The following is a 16,907-nucleotide window of genomic DNA, read 5'->3' on the forward strand; positions in this document are numbered from 1 at the left end:
TAAAAAACCCATCATATTATAAAAAATAAATAAAAACTTCTCATAAAGAGATTATGCTATTTATAAATATAATATAATCATGTTTTATTATTAATTATCTCTTACGATATTAATAATAATACATAAAGCTAGGTAATATTTCAATAATAATACATAAAGCTATGTAATATTAATGGAAAGAAACTTAAGTTTTTGGTTATTAAAATTTGAAAATATAAGGTTTTCGTAATTTTTTAATTGAATTGACAAGTAAAAAAAATTTGGAGTGAATTGACAATTAAAAGTTTTTATTAGTGTTTTTTTCTAGAGAAAAAATCGAACTTTCTATTAAGGCAATAAAAAGTTACATAGTATATGTACTAAAGCATTCGATCGTAAAAAACATATAGTCTAATCTGGGTTGGTAAGTAAAAACATAATACTTTCCCCACCCAAAAAAATGCAAAAAAGAGCTCTCCCTATATGTGAGGAAAACAACGTTTAGTTTCATGTTGTAATAATAATCAAAGAAAAACCAAAGATTTTTAATTGTTTGTCCTAAAAATCCCTGTTACATATAGATCAAAGTCTGAGCATGGATATACAAACTGAAAACCATATAAAGGAAAAAGCAGATATATTTAAACTTCAATGCACAAAAGGTGGTTGATCCGACACACAGATCATATTGCTGTCTGTTTCTTTTATACTCCAGACGTCCACAACTTGTTGTACACCCTCCTTAGATAGGAGGTTTGCGTCAGTATTTTGTTCCCTGTAAATATGGCACACAGTAATAAAATTAAAATGATGTTTCAAAAGTAAGACTTCTTCTAACAAGGGAATCAACATATAGTTTTGACATTTGAAATCTCCATTAAACCATTTGATAACATTTTGTGAGTCTCCAAATATCTGAACCGATCTCAAACCCAGATGTATAAGCCAACATAGTAACAGTTTTAAGGATTGTAATTCAGCATAATTGTTGGTTCCTGCTCCAAGGCCCACCGAGGCTTTGAAATTTTTTGTGCATTTGTATGGATAACTATTCTTGCCCCGCATATATTCTATTGATCAGAGGCACCATTAAAATATGCCCAAGGGATGTCTCCCCTGATCTATTCTTCCCTTATATCCCTCTCTTTCTTTTTTGGATTTGGTAAAGGGATACTCTCATAGATTGAAGCACATTCAACCGCAATGTGCTCATGGGAAGGAACTAGATCCTTGAAAATACTCCTATTTCGAGCCAACCAAGTGCCCCATGAGATTATCAATGGAAGGTTTCTCAAATTTTCCTCCTAAGAATCATTCCACCATTTTTGCCATGCTTCTCTAATATTATCTCCACCCCATCCCTGCGATTTCTTTGTTAGCCTCAAAATCTCTTCCCATACTCTTTTGTTAAAAGGACACTTGAGAAACAAATGTTGCACTGATTCCTCCTTTCCCTTACACAAAGAACACCAGCTTGGCCCCATCTTATTCCTTTTCTAGAGATTGTCCCAAGTTGGAACTTTATTCCTTAAGATACACCAGAAGAACAGTCTAGATTTTGCTGGGCATTTTAATTTCCAAATGGATTTACACCACCACTCCGGCTCATCCCATCCCTTCCTCGACATTAAATAATTATATCCATACTTTGGTGAATATATTCCTGAGGGGGCATGAACCCATCTCAGTAAATCTGGACGATTTCTGAGGCGAACATTGGATCTATGAAGTTCCTTAATAAAATTCTGCCATTCCTCTAACCATTGGGGCTCCATTTGCAAATCCCCCCTATTTTCCAAGCTTGGTGCCAGATTGTCGACTGACCTACCTTCTCAATCTAGCTGAGTCTATACACCCCTCTCGAGTTTAAATGATCAATGATCTCCCAGGATAGGGCATATCCTTCGTTGCATCCAACCCAAGGATCCTGACCCAGTCTAATTTTCTCTCCATTCCCAACATGCCAGGAAATCCCTTGTTCAATAATCTTGATCGAGTCTAGTGTAGCTTTCCACACGACAGAGGCTTGAGGGTATCTCTTTTCTGGGTTTTTGAGCCACTCATCCATTGGGATCGGATTGATATATTTTCTTTTGACCATCGTCATCCATAGATTTTCCATAGATATAAGCCGCCATCCCAATTTTTCTGCTAACGATGGAGCAAATGCTAAAAGGTATTTTATACCCCACCCCCACCCCCCCCACCATTCCTTAGGTCTAGCCACTTTCTCCCAGGCCACCCATGGGAGAACTGAGTCCTCTTTTGATCTGGCCCACAAGAATCTGTTGCAAACTTTCCTTACTCGCGAGAGTATTCCTTTGGGTACCCATGTTAATGCGGACCAGTAGATCGAGATTGCCATGATCACTGACTTAATCAATACCAACCTTCCCGCTCTCGACAACCATTTATAGCTCCAGTGCTTTACCCTATTCTCAATTTTTGCCACCAGCCATAACTAGTCCCGAATCCTGTATATATCTGGCTTCAGATGGAAATGATGATATTTAAAATTGTTTTCATCCTCTTTGTTTCAAAGGGGAGGTCCTCTGATATGGATCCCTGTTGGGATTTGAAACGTTGATGAAAAATGGTTATTACTGTGGGTTCTTCAGCTTCTAAATTAAAAGATATAAACCACAGATGTCTCAAATCCATAATCCTTATAGTTTCTACCCTTGTGAATCCTTCAAGGATCAAAGAATATTTTTGTGCATTAATGCACATTCCAGTGGCTATAAGAAACATATCAAGTATTGATTTTATCTAGCGGGTATCACTCCTACTTCCATCACTGAAAAGAAGTATGTCATCGACAAACAACAAGTGAGATATATGTAAGTTGACAACCACTTCAATACCTTTTATATCGCCTCTTCTCCTTGCTTCTAAAATCATTTGACTAAGGCCCTCTGCTGCTAGGAGAAAGAGAAGAGGGGATAGAGGGCAGCCCTGATGAAGACCTCTCTGGCTCTGGAAGAAGGAAGTAGTCGCCCCATTGATCAGGACTACAAAACTGATGTTTGTGATACATCCCATCACCCAGTTTATGAATCCAATGTTAAACCCCAAGTGAGTTAGGAGCATTCTAATGTAAAGCCAACTGATACAGTTGTATGCTTTTGAGAGATCGATTTTAACAATTGCTCCTTTTTTCCGGCTCCTTTTTATGCTATGTAAGGTCTCCTGTGCTACCCCCACTGCTTCATGGATCTGTCTACCATCCAAAAACCCGAATTTCTCTTTTGAAATGTTCCTTGAGAGTATGGGTTTCAATCTGACTGCTATTACTTTTGCAATAATTTTGTAAATACAATTACACAGGGAGATAGGTATGAAATCCTCAAAAGACGAAGGATCCTCCGTCTTAGGGATTAAGGCCAAAAAGGTGGAATTAAAAGGTTCATATATCGATCCTTTGACCTGGGATTCCTCGACCACCCCTGTAAGTTCATCCCCGATGGTCTCAAAAAAATGTTGGAAGAACTCCACAGTCCACCCATCTGGGCCTGGGATCTTATCCTTCTGCATTGACCTTAAGATCCCTTCTACCTCCCCTTTAGTCACTAGCCCCATGATAATATCATTCTCCTCCTCCTCCTCCTTGTGCAACCCTAATCACCTCAGTGATAGAAACCTTTGTTGGGGCTTTAAAGAGATTTTTGAAATGGTTCCTTCCTAGAAGGGACAGATCCTCGAAAGAATTTGCAGTGTTGCCTTCCTCCGATTTTAGGCCCCAGATAGTGTTTATATTTTTCCTTCCTTTGGCATAATTTTGGAAGAATTTTGAGTTTTCATCCCCAACTGCCAACCAAATAGCTCTGCTTTTTAGTCTCCACTACTCTTCCCTATCAGTGATAATTTTCCTTCGATTAGATTCCAACAACTTAATCCTATCCCTCTTCTCTGCTGACTCATATCCATCCTCTTCCGGGCTCTCTAGAAAGTCTAATTCCTCTCCTATCTTTTTTAGATCAGCTTCTTCTGAGACTTTCTTGATTTTTTCCCATTCAATGGTTTCCTTTTTCATACATTTCAGGTTCTCCATGAAAAAATAAGCTTTGTCCCTGCCCTAATCATCAACCCTTGGCCTCCATGTGGATTTGAATAGGATATTAAAAGATTCATCCTTGAGCCATAATGGATTGAACTTGAAAGGAGAGCTAGGTTTTTTATTTTGGCCTTTCATCTCTAGCAGGATAGGGAGATGGTCCGAGTCTCCTCCTTCCCCCACCCAATGTCTAAAGACTAGAAGTCTAGACACCAACTCTTCTTTAAGTAGAAAGCGATCTAGTCTCTTTGCCACCCTAGCTTCCCCTACTCTCCTATTCCTCCATGTTGGCCTGGACTTAATCAAATTGATGTCTATAAGATTCCTGGAGCTGATCTTGTTCATGAAAAAATCTACTAGAGGGTCGGCATGAGCTGAGGGTCCCCAGGTTTCTGAAAGGCCCAAAGAGAAATTTAGGTCCCCACCTATCACCAGGTTCAGACTCTCCATAAATGATTTTGAAAAAAGGTTATTCCAGAAAGAGATCTTGTCCTGACAAGGCCCATATATGTTTAGGAGTAATAAGTTCGAGCATAACTCCAGCGAGTATACCTCTACTCCCAAAACTTGTTCCAATCCCCAATTGTTTAAAACCTTCAGTCTTCCTTCTTTGACTCTCATCGCCAAACCCCCAGATCTTCCTTTAGCATCCATAGACTGAAAAGTCCAGCCTGGAAACATTTTGTTCAATGCCCCACTAATCTCCTCTCCAACTCCAAGGGTTTCTTGTAGCATTATCACATCAGGTTCATAGGTTTTTATTAATGCCTTTAGAGCTAGATTTTTTGTGGCACTAGAAAACCCTCGACAATTAAAGGACATTATAATCATTTAAAACCATGGGAGGGGTTTTGTGTTGCTCTAAGCACCCTTGAAAGTGATAATTGTTTCCCGTCTGCAATGTTGATTTTTTCTCTTTGCCGAGCCTTTGATAAATTTGACTTCCTTCCTCTAGATTTGCAAGGGCCAATTGAAATTGGATGGGTACCCAACCCACCCACAACTTCCCAAGGAATAATTTTCTTCTCTCGAGGCCTAAGATTATAGTGAGGTTTCTCTAAAGGAGCACATGAAAGACTAGGGGTCTCAAGGCTTGAAACTAAAGGATGGTTCAGATGAATCTCAGGTATAGATGTTATGATGTTGTTACGTGTTTCATTTACAAAATCAACACGTAAATTATTCAAGTTCAAAATCCTAGAAGGATGAGGCCTCGAAATTGAATTGAGCATAGACAACAAGGATGAATTAAAAGAAAGGATAGGTTCTAGAACTATACCCTCTAGTTGAGGCGCAGAAACAGCTTCTTCATCTTCCACTGTCTCTGCCCGAGCCGGCTCCCCTTGATGCTCATGCTCCTGAACAGGTCTCTCCTCTATCTGCATGTCCTGTGATTCTTTAACTTCCATATGCATCTTGTCCCCTTCCTTCCTATCCCCCTTTTCCTCTAGATAGCCCTTTCCCTTCTCCTCCTCCTGATTTCTGTCAACCACTCCCACTTCACCTCTCTGCCTTCTTCTTCTTCTAAAACCAAAAGGGCACTCTCTGACAAGATGATCATATTTGTGGCATCGATGATGATGGAAAGGCAGTTGTTCATAATCAATCATCCGGGTAAAGGCTAACTCCTTATATTTGAGGTGAATTTCCTCTGTTGATCCTTCCCTTGGGTTTAAATTTACTAGTATTCTTGCTAATCCTTTATCCATGGTATGCAGGAAGGACATGTCAGCTTCTAGAAACTGACCTAATGTATTTCCAATTGCTTTGAAGACCGAAATCTGTCCAAAAGTGTGGGGGTAAATCCGAAAGCCTCACCCAAACCGGAGTCTCCTCCACCTTCTCTCTTTGGGCATCAAACAAAGGATTCCATCTTTTAAATAAAATTGGGCTTTTCCCAAAACACCAATTACGTTTCAAAACCCATTCAAGGGTTTCACCCTTGTTGAATTTAATCATGAACCATCCCCTGGCAAGGGTGGATACCTCAAAAAATTGGTCGAGTGCCTCCTTCCAAGTCTTTGCAGTCCATTCTTTGATGTAATTTGTTGAGTATTTTTTACCTTTGGCCCTTCCAACCAATGTGACTTCTATCGCCTCCATTGCTTCATCTATTTGTAAGTCTACTCCCAACACCAGATTCAAGCTTATCTCATTTTTCTTAATCAACTTATTTTTCTTTCGCTTCTCCCCTGTAGTCCCTTTCCTCCCCCCTTCCCCAGTCCCTGGTGAGGTCTCCTCCGCATTGGTACCTGCTACCGGGAGCGGCTCTAAACACTCCTCTGCCTGATTGCTTCTGTGGATGGAAAAAAGACCTTCACCTGTCTGACCCTCCTCTCCCATAGAGCGAGGTATCTCCCCCACCTCGGGATGTCACGATGTCTAAATGAAGCCTTCCTGATCCATCGAGAGGAACGGAAAAAGTTCCCCTCCAAGCTTCTCACTGCTAACCCTTGGTCCAGCCTCAGAAAAATTCTGAAAACTCCTCAAACCCTCCGTATGACCGGTTTCGCCTAAAACCACCGAATTGGGATTTCCTTCTTAACGGATGGTCTCCCCACTCCGCAAATGCAATGGACTCTTGCATGCAGTTGTACTGTCTAACCATTTCCCCCTTATTTCTTTCGACGACCCCAAATCCTCCACCAGAAAATATTTCAAACCCTCCTGGCCCTTGATCCCACAACTAATGAAAATATCTTCTAGCCCACCTGAAAAGAAAACTTGGTCTTTGTAAAAACTGGATGAAAGATTACTTACTTGTTTTCCACCCGCTTCCTCCGCTGTGCAAACTGTCAATGGAAGTAACTGTTCCTACCTCTCCTCTGGTTCCCTGACTGTTCCCTAGCCTTCTTGTTTTGTCATGCATAAACTTTCCTCCAGAAGCTCTAAATCTCTTCCCTACCTCCAACCCTCCCCCGAGCCTCGCCTCTTCCCTCCTGGTAGCCCAGCTAGACGAATAAATTTCTCAATATTCTGCTCCATGACGTCCAATCCTCACACCGACAAAATATCTTCTAGTTCGGGAATCAGATCAACAGAGTCTCGTTAGGTGACCATGGTTTGTCTCCCTTCCTGCTGTTTGGAATCTCCCCAGAAAACGGTAAATGTAAACTCTTTCTATGGGCGCGTGCAGTCGCTTACTATTGGCGACAAGATGAAAACAATACAGTAAAAAAAACTCCTCCATCTTCCTTTCTTCCTAAACCCCCGTTTACGATCGTCCTCATTCCCGATGTAGCTAGGCCTAGTGACAGGTACCGTCTAGTTGCTCATCATCTCCTAACACCTACCTCCAAGCGTTAGCATACGGTCTCCCCACCGCTGCCATTCCCCTGCAGATTTTCAAACCCTATCACCATCGTTAGTCTCAATTGGTGTTAGCCTAGTAAAGTTTATTATCAATTTCAAAGTTATAATTGAGTTAAATGTCAAGTTTCAAAGTTATAATTAAGTCAAATGTTAAATTGGTGTTTGATTTTTTTTTTGGGTCAATTTATAAAAATATTTAATTTTTGGATTTAAATTTATAATTTTTAAGTAATATATATATTTTTTAATTGTTAAAAATAATAATTAATTTAATAAAATAATATATATTAAAAATAAAATATATATATATATATATATATATATAATTTTATTTTTTTGGGTAAGAAATGTGAGTTTTAAGATGACTGGTACTAATTTACAGCTTGAGTAACCACTACTTGGGCATTTAAGTAGTCAAATAGGGCATTTAAGTAGTCAAAATCACTTAGGGATTGCACTAGGACACACCAGTTTTACCACAGATTATTATTATTATTATTATTATTATCCAATTTTAAGGTCACTGCCAAGAGAGACACCACATTGGTGTATGAGACCCACATTTAAGTCGTCAAAATCACTTAGGGATTGCACCTGGGGTAACCACTACTTGGGCATTTAAGTAGTCAAAATCACTTAGGGATTACACGTGGGGGTAACCACTACTTGGGCATTTAAGTAGTCAAAATCACTTAGGGATTGCACCTGGGGTAACCACTACTTGGGCATTTAAGGGAGTTGTATATAATGCGACTTTTTGAGATTCCTGGAAAAAATTGAGATTAAATCATGATTTGTTGCAGTTAAAATGGTTTTTTAACTGCATATTTGGATTCAACACCCTGAAAAACCCCTGGGACGCTTTGATTGTGCAGAAACTAGCTATCAAACTTGCGATTCCAATAAATTGCTGCCGGATTTTCACAGGAAAAACCCGCCGGAAAGGCTTTCAAAAAGTCGCGTTATAGACAACTGCGCATTTAAGTAGTCAAAATCACTTAGGGATTACACGTGGGGGTAACCACTTCTTGGGCATTTAAGTAGTCAAAATCACTTAGGGATTGCACCTAGGGTAAGTCACACCAGTTTCACATTTTCATGACAGATTATTATTATTATTATTATTATCCAATTTTAATGATTTTACTACTAAGTCTAGAGAGGCATACATACTCTACCTTTGTGGTTTTTTGAATCTGTCACCTCTTAAGAAGAAACACATACTCTTAATTATTAGGCCCACTCAAAATGTATAAAAATAACAAAACACCTTATACCATCTATTCTATCCAATAAACTAAAATAATATTTAATTATTTATTAAAATTAAAATATTCAGTATATTTAAATATAATGTCACAATTTCAAAATGATAAATAACGATGATGCTTGTGATTTTCAAAACTTACTGAATCGAGGCAGAGTAACCTTTCAATTAAAAAATTATTAATGGAAAAGGGCTATTTAATTAACCCTATAGACCTGCGTTTACCATAACAACACCTAATTTTCAACGACCCGGCAAATCACCATTAACGATTTCTATTAATTTTTTAAATAATAAAAATCTTGATATAACCATTTCCGAGGATATGGTTCCCCGTTAGTATAATTACTCGTAGAAAACTAAGAATTCAATGGGAAGGACCTCGGAAATCCACAAATTATAGGCAAAAGGGTGGCATGGCCTCCAGATAATGACTGAAATCGCGAAGTAAAAATGTCACGATTTCCGGATCTCCATCTGCGTCCAGGCGACGAAATTCAGAAGCAAGAGGCTATATGAGTCCCAATTCTCCAGCATCAGCCGGGCTTGACTGCCCAACAATTTGCAGCAGAGGGTCAAATGAATATCAAATTCCAAGTTGATTAGGATCACCGAATTCCTAGTTGATGAAGCGAAAACCCAAAAGCTGTAAATAGCCTCATGGTCTCATGGAATGCCAAGTACAGCACTAGGTGTTAAAGTTCTCGTTGGCCAATATCCCCTTTCCTCTGTCTGTATAGATATTCTTTATTCTGACCACCTTCTATTAGTTTTGTAAGTGGGGTCCTTCCTCAGGTTTCATGAAGGCACTTGACTTGCATTGCACTGTTTATTATGTAACAAATAAATAAGCTTGGTGGCAGAGACAGACACCCTCCAGTCTCAGTAAACGGTCTGTTTCACCCCTTTTCACAAGTACAATCCCTGGAATAATTGGGTTTAAAACTGTCCCAACTTCTGTTAAAATAACATTGAATCAACCCACCACATTCTTTCTTTCTCTTGATCTGACCCATCAAGGTATGTCATAGCAATGAGGGGTTCTTGGTATTGGATAAAGAGCTTTGCTATCATTGCAGTGGCTCTTCTTCTCAGATATATGCAGCCATTTTTAACTTCTAGTAGTTATGCCCGTTGTTTGTATTGAATCTATGCTGTTGTTTTACTCAATGCCGCCATTTTTATTGAGCCTCTAGTATTGGTTACTGGATTCTATATCCTGTTTGCCTGATACCTATGAATTATTTTCCTGAAGGAAATGACTGCCATTCGGCTTCTATAAAGAAGTGAACTCATTCCTTGTTTGTCTGATAGAATTTTTTGAATCACAAATACCAAGGTTTAGCTTTGTCAGTACGTTGATGATAGTTATGGATGACCATAAAAACAAGGTATTTGCAATTAAATTATAATCAACCATTGAGTTATTTTTCTTTTGTATTCTATATGCCATGATTTTCAAATAAGTTTCATTGTTTTCTGTCATTTTTCTGTCATGTTTCTGCAGTACTCCTGGCGTAAGTTGCTGGTCAGGAAGTGGATGAATATGAAGGGAAAAGAGGACGAGAACCAAGGTGGTGAGAATCTTGAAGGTAATCCAAATTCCAATACTTGTTACTCTGAAAGAATACCTAATCTCTGTTATTATGATCCCAATCCTTGGTGAACAGTGCCCACTAAGCATGAGGATATGTTTGAGCCAATCAAATCAAATCTTCTCTGTATCTTTTAATATTGTTTTGGGTCTTCTTTTGTAGTCTGTAGAGATAATGACAGGCTTCATTGTTGAATATATGCGTGAATTTGCTGTGTCAATGGATTTATCAATGATTGATATTTTATTGCTAATGCATTCATGGATATAGGAGTGCCTTTTATTTATTGTTCACTAAGACCAAATATAAACATGCAGACCATTATGAATCCTTCTTTGGGAGACGAAAGAGCTGCTCAGATAACGAGTCCTCGTGCTCAAGAAAAAGCTTGAATGGTACTGAAATAAAAGATCTTTCAACATAATATGCCCAATTTTGTTTTATAGGTGTTCAGAATCCTTGAAAAATGGACGAGTTTTCTCTTAGACTTAGATTTTTTTCCAGGGTTGTCTTACTCTGCTTTGAGTTTCGGTGTTACAATCCTGACAGAAAGCTTGTTGAAATGAATCCCAGATAATTTCAGTCCTGTAGCAATGGAGCCAGAGGTGTCCCAAGTCACAGAAACTCGCGACTTTAGGTATGGTATTTGATTGAATGAAATTAATTTTAACATTAGCTGAAATATGATAATCGTGAAACGCAGTGGATTTAGTCTATGGTCCATATCAAACATTATCTATCCTCGCGCTCGCGAGAAGTTAATGTTACCTCGGTCATACTAAGCTGAAGATCCACGAGTCTTCATTCATCAATTCCCTCCCAAACTTAATATTATGAGAATGTATTAGAGTAATACAAAAGGAGTCTCAGTTTTCTCACAGCAAAATATCTTTCTCTCCCATCTTTCTGCTTTGTGCTTATATCAAATACCCATCATATCAGATAAGCAATGGTGACAGAGGTGATGTCATTAAAAACACGGGCTTTTAATGTTTTGCACTATTGCATCCATCAATCATTACCATTTTTCTAGAATTTTGACGACAAGAAAGCCCATCTTATTTGGAATTTCAAATGCGAGAACCTTTATCTGTGATGGGTTGCTTTTCTAGGGAGTCTTGAAGGCAGAATAATGGTGTCTGATGATGTATAGGAAGTTTGATTTTAACATTCTGATCTAAGTAGACAGCTGCATATTTCTGCAAAACAGGATATTTGTGGCAACATGGAATGTGGGAGGCAAAGCACCCCACAAAGGCCTGAATTTGGAGGAATGGCTGCGTGGATCAGCTCCAGCTGATATCTACATTTTGGGGTATTAACAAACTCCCCTCACTATATCCAATTCAGCAAGATGAACGAAGCCCTGAAAATATTCTATACATTTTCTTTTCATCATTAACAGGGTATCAATTAAAACTGTTTTAGTTTCAGAATGAAATTGGGTGTTGATAGTTTTGATTAAGATTTCTGTAGTTGCCACAAAGTCTGACAGGATGCAATCTGCATGTGAATTTTTCCAGGTTTCAAGAAATTGTGCCTTTAAATGCAGGAAACATTTTAGGGACAGAGAACAATGGCCATGCTGCAAAATGGCTGGCCCTTATTAATCAAACACTGAACAATTCAAGCACAAGCAGGAATAGAAACCAATGCAGTTGTGTATCACCTTCTAGCGACAATTCTGCAGACATTTCGGAAGCTGTTTACAGTTTGGACTCTGAATTCGAATGCTCTAAAGCGCGTAAAAGTTCGTTTTTTGCTGGTAGAAAGTCATTAATGGCCTTCAAGACCCCTTCTAAGCCAGACTATGAAGCTACAAATGACCCAAAAAAGATAGAGAGGAGATCCAGCCTTGCTGACCATCTCTTCCGGGGATCACCACTTCATGTAGGTTCCAATGCCTCTTTTCCATTAGTTTCATCAGAGGATGAGTATGTTTCGAGTGAAGAAGAGTCTACCTCTATTGTTTTCCCCTCTCCAATGTTTAGTCCATTATCAGATAGGATTGACCCAGGGTTGATAAATTACAAGTTTCATTCAAGCAAGGAGAACTACTATTTGGCAACTAGCAAGCAGATGGTTGGCATTTTTCTGTGTGTTTGGGTACGTAGTGATTTGAGACAACATGTTCGATATTTGAAGGCCTCATGCATTGGACGAGGCCTAATGGGTTACCTTGGCAACAAGGTGAGAAAAGATACTCTGTTCACTATTTATTTGTTTCTAATTCTTCTGCTTCAGCAGTTATTTGCATAGCTTGCTGCCATAATTTTACTTTATGTCTATATACTAAATTACAAAGAAAAGCAATTTTCCAAACAGAGGACTAAGCCCTGATCCATTCTTGATTGAAATAATTCTGGAAAACCCTAGGATAAATTTGCACAAAGCAGTATCTTGACAGCCTATACACAGCATCTCCTCATATTGCGTCTCATAGGACATTGTCAAAAGCTCTACGAAGGGCCACTTAATGGCACTATCTATTATGGAACACTTTTTTTTCTCTGATCAATTCTTTGATTGCGATTACACTCGCTTTCAGGGTTCCATCTCTATTAGCATGTCGCTCTATCAGACAAGCTTCTGTTTTGTATGTTCTCATTTGAGCTCTGGTGAGAAGGAAGGTGATGAGATACGGAGGAATTCTGATGTTATGGAAATTTTAAAGAAGACACACTTTCCACCAATTCCCAAGTTTTCAGGGGAGAAAACACCAGAAAGCATTTTGGAGCACGAGTAAGTTTTAAATTAGCATCTTTACACATTGTAATACATATATATTACTTTAAATCTATAGCTGTTTTTATCTATCTTCATATATGATAATACATTACTAGGCACACCTGCAGTTAAGAAAAAAGAGAAGGGGAATTTGGTTATTCCTTTATGGGTGAAGACTAAATTTTCCAGTTGGGAAGTTTTTTGAATAGAACTTCCAATAATATGTTCTCATGGATTGTATTGGATTTCTGTGGCATGCTGATTATCTAATTTGATCTTATGATTCCATTTCACAGTCGAGTTATTTGGCTTGGGGATTTGAATTATCGCATTGCTCTTTGCTATGGTGATACTAGAGAGCTGGTAAAGAAGAATGACTGGGAGGCTCTGTTAGAGAAAGATCAGGTAGATACACATAATTGATACTAAATATTATGTCGCAGTTGTTCAGTTCAACTAGACTTTGATTTGAACCTTGGAAATTGATTTTCCTTTTAGAAATTTTCTGGAAATAAATCAATTCTGAGATGCTCTACGACAGCTTCAAATTGAGCAGAGAGCAGGACATGTATTCAAAGGATGGAATGAAGGCAGAATACATTTTGCTCCTACTTACAAGTACCACAAAAATTCAGACTGCTATGCTGGAGAACATTTGAAATCAAGAAAAAGGCGCCGCACTCCAGCATGGTAAGTATGAGGTAATGCAGTACTGTGGTTTCCATCTATCACTGTTGATTTGATTGAAATCAGTTCTCCATAAGTTGTCAGATTTTACAAAATTTTTGAGGTTGGTCACATCAGATGGAAAGTGAGTTTAACCTCGTAAAAGATATGAGCTTGAATTCAGTACTTGCAATCTATCGCTTAGAAAGCAGATTGCCTGCCTCTGCATTATCTCCATTGCAGTTACCAGTGCCCACTAAAAACGGGAGTTGGAATTCTCCTGGCCTCTTAGAGAATTATAGTTTTATTGTGACATTTGTTTTAGAACACTGTTTATATAAGTTGTACTTGGCTCCAGCTTTACCTTTTTTCACTCAAGCATATTTGAAGAATATGATTTAGTTATGTTCTTGGGATAAAGACCTAGAAAAGCCTCAGCAGGAAGGGTTGAGAGAAAATTGAAGCCTCCTCTTTCTATGATCTAGCTCTAATCATAACAATTCTTTCATGAATGCTTTCTGGAGACTCCGGTGATCAGTTTATAGAGGTTTTGTGGTTTGAAAAGTATTAGAACCTTTAGATACTTCCTCTTGCATTTCCCAACGTCAAGTTTCATGCTAGATCCATTTGTTTGAATTTCTGTTTGTATAGATCTAGCAACTTCCATTTTCAGGGACCTAAAAGGAATTTGAGCAATGGAATTTCAAAATGGCACATAGACATTTGTTTTCAAAAAGATTTTATATATTAGTGTATAAAGAGTAAAATTCACGTTGTATTGTGGAGAAAAGTAAATTCTTTTATAGTACTCTTTTGGTGGGGTCCTTTTTGGGGATGAATGATAACCTGTAGTTGCTTGCTTTGAGTTCATTGGTTTTACAGTAAGATGTGGTCGATATAGCAAAGTCTTAAATTGGAGAGGTCCCTTAAACGATGTGACATAATGATTTCCTAGACATATACTTATTTTTATTCAATGGTGTTTATTTTTGGTTTACCATATGGTTCCTCCAAAAACATGTAGCTACTCATTTTAGCATCTCAGTTTGTATTCTAAATAAATTTTTAACTTTTGATTTTCATCACGATGTGTCATGTAGGTGTGATCGTATACTTTGGTATGGTAAAGGATTAAAGCAGATTTCTTATGGTCGAGGAGAATCAAAACTCTCTGATCATCGACCTGTTTATTCTGTTTTCACGGCGGAGGTGGACATGCTGAACAGAATCAACTTAAAAAAAGATTTCACGAGTTCAGGTGCAAAATTCCATGTAGAAGAGCTTCTGCCACGAACCCAAAATTCTCTTCAAACTCCCAAAATTTATGTAAGAATTTTATCCACTATGTCTTACTCTACCATTATGATTGCAAAAAATTAAGCTAAAAGCAATGTCTGCTTCCTTTCAAAGGATCAATTAGCCATTAGAGCATGGTGAATGAAAAATTTTAAGCTAATTATATTAATCATCTATCCTCCATGACTCCATATTGATGCGTTTGGTTCCATTTCTTATTAAACAGGCATCATATGCTGGAAAAATTTCCTGAACAAACAAGAAGAATCATGAATGCACATGGTTCTAAACGTGTACCTTTTCAACACCTAGCACATCAGATATGAATTCCATAAAGAAAATCAGGATAAATTGTGAACTTGAATACATTTGTTCGAAACAAATCTAATGCCTGCCATGGTAAACATTTTTCATGGTATGATTTCTAATCAACCTCCGCAAGACTCCAAAATGTTCATTGACTTCTAAACTTTTACCGAAAGCTCTTTACGGTTTGATTAAGTTTTCTTCTGGAGCTGGCTTGATAGGAGTCTACAACAAGTTTTAGCATCCACTGGTATTGTTGGGGAGCAATTGCCATTGTTACTCTGAAAAGTATTCCATTGTTCCTTGCATGCTACAAACATAATGATCAGGTAAAAGTCAATCACCTTTGCTCATTTTATTAGACTCCATGCTAAAGGTGTTAATTTGTTGAGGAAAAATATGTTTCTACACATTCTCCTACATCATTTCCTCCTTAACATTGGGTATGCCTATAGTATTATCCTTATTTACAATATCTCAACTTTCTTTTGATAGAGACACCTATTCTTATCCCCTTGATCATTTGGCTCATGACATGCAGGTTCCTATGTTCTCTGTTGGTTTGATTCGGATGTCCTTAGGCTAAGTGTGTATAGTAATACAAGCATATTTGAGTAAGGATGAAGCCTGGTACAGATAAAAGATGGAAATACGTGAGTTCCAGGGTGTATGGCTAGCCTTTTAGTTCAGTCTACCCGGCACAGCATTATGCTGAGTAGCTTGATTATTGGTTATGATAAGAACAACATTTCTCTTGAAGCGTCTTGTAGCATTTTGGTAAATTCAAGAACTTTGTGCTGGACGAATGGCAAAGCAATAGAGTTATTTCTCATATGGATAATGATACTTCTTCAGGTGTATGGCTGGAAAACATGAAATGCAAGAAAGTTGATGAAAAGCAGAGGATAACCAATTTGCAGGGCAGAATACACCATGGGACTTGTATAAGTTCCCATCTTGTATTTCTCTAGGATAATTTGTGTACCATAAAAAATAAAGTTTCAATAAGTATTCAATGTTCATATATTCTATTCTGTAATAATACAAAGATTTTTCAGACACACAATGTCAAACAGAATACAAAGATTTTTCAGGCACAGAATGTCAAGAAGTTTGACTTTTAATTCTATGTTGGTCGCTTAATCTGCTACAAATGCATCTGATACTTCATTACCAAACTAATTCATGAATTTACATCGTGAAGCCAAAGAGTGGTCACACATGTACCTCCTCCTTACATAAGCAAGAGATGAAAGCATGGCTACTTTGGCTCCAATCTCAAGAGAGAATTCACACCTTTTTTAAATATGTCCATATTGGGATAGATCTACACAGTCGACTGGAGTGGGTTACTCATCACATATTGGGTTAGATCTACACAATTATATGGAGTGGGTCACTCATCACATAAAAGGTTGCATACTACTGTCATTTTTTGCTTGAGCTCAATCTGATTGTAGATTCAGGTCATCAGGGAGCCCAGCCACAAAAGCGGGCTACTCATCACATAAAAGGTTGCTCAATGCTGTCTTTTTTGCTTGAGCTTAATCCGATTGTAAATTTGGGTCATCAAGGAACAGCCACAAATTCAACACTTGCCTTTGTGGTTGGGCCCTCAGATGACCCAAACTTACAATCAGATTAATGCTAGCCGTCTTTTTCCATAAAGGAGATGTCTGTCAATTGAACTATACATCCCACACAC

General features: G+C 38.1%; 1 protein-coding gene across 1 annotated transcript; it reads left to right on the forward strand.

The window, feature by feature from the left end:
- Positions 1-9,009: 9,009 nt before the first annotated feature.
- LOC149189826 (type I inositol polyphosphate 5-phosphatase 4-like) lies at positions 9,010-15,512 on the forward strand. Its single transcript, XM_089411952.1, has 11 exons — positions 9,010-10,003; positions 10,120-10,204; positions 10,525-10,602; positions 10,781-10,844; positions 11,418-11,522; positions 11,731-12,397; positions 12,756-12,949; positions 13,231-13,339; positions 13,476-13,624; positions 14,701-14,926; positions 15,123-15,512. Exons 1-11 carry the CDS (start codon positions 9,974-9,976, stop codon positions 15,147-15,149), a joined length of 1,734 nt encoding a protein of 577 aa, XP_089268078.1. The 5' UTR covers positions 9,010-9,973; the 3' UTR covers positions 15,150-15,512.
- Positions 15,513-16,907: the final 1,395 nt, after the last annotated feature.

Source organism: Pinus tabuliformis, chromosome 3_1 (assembly GCF_031772625.1).
Source record: "Pinus tabuliformis cultivar Carrire ecotype Pingquan chromosome 3_1, CPIR1, whole genome shotgun sequence".
NCBI classification, from domain to species: domain Eukaryota; kingdom Viridiplantae; phylum Streptophyta; class Pinopsida; order Pinales; family Pinaceae; genus Pinus; species Pinus tabuliformis.

Bases quoted from the DNA above. Each gene is read 5' to 3' on its own strand.
- LOC149189826 (XM_089411952.1), top strand. From the start codon at position 9,974: ATGATAGTTATGGATGACCATAAAAACAAG. The intron at 10,845-11,417 runs GTATGGTATTTG...TCTGCAAAACAG, and splicing joins ACAGAAACTCGCGACTTTAG to GATATTTGTGGCAACATGGA. The intron at 13,340-13,475 runs GTAGATACACAT...GCTCTACGACAG, and splicing joins CTCTGTTAGAGAAAGATCAG to CTTCAAATTGAGCAGAGAGC.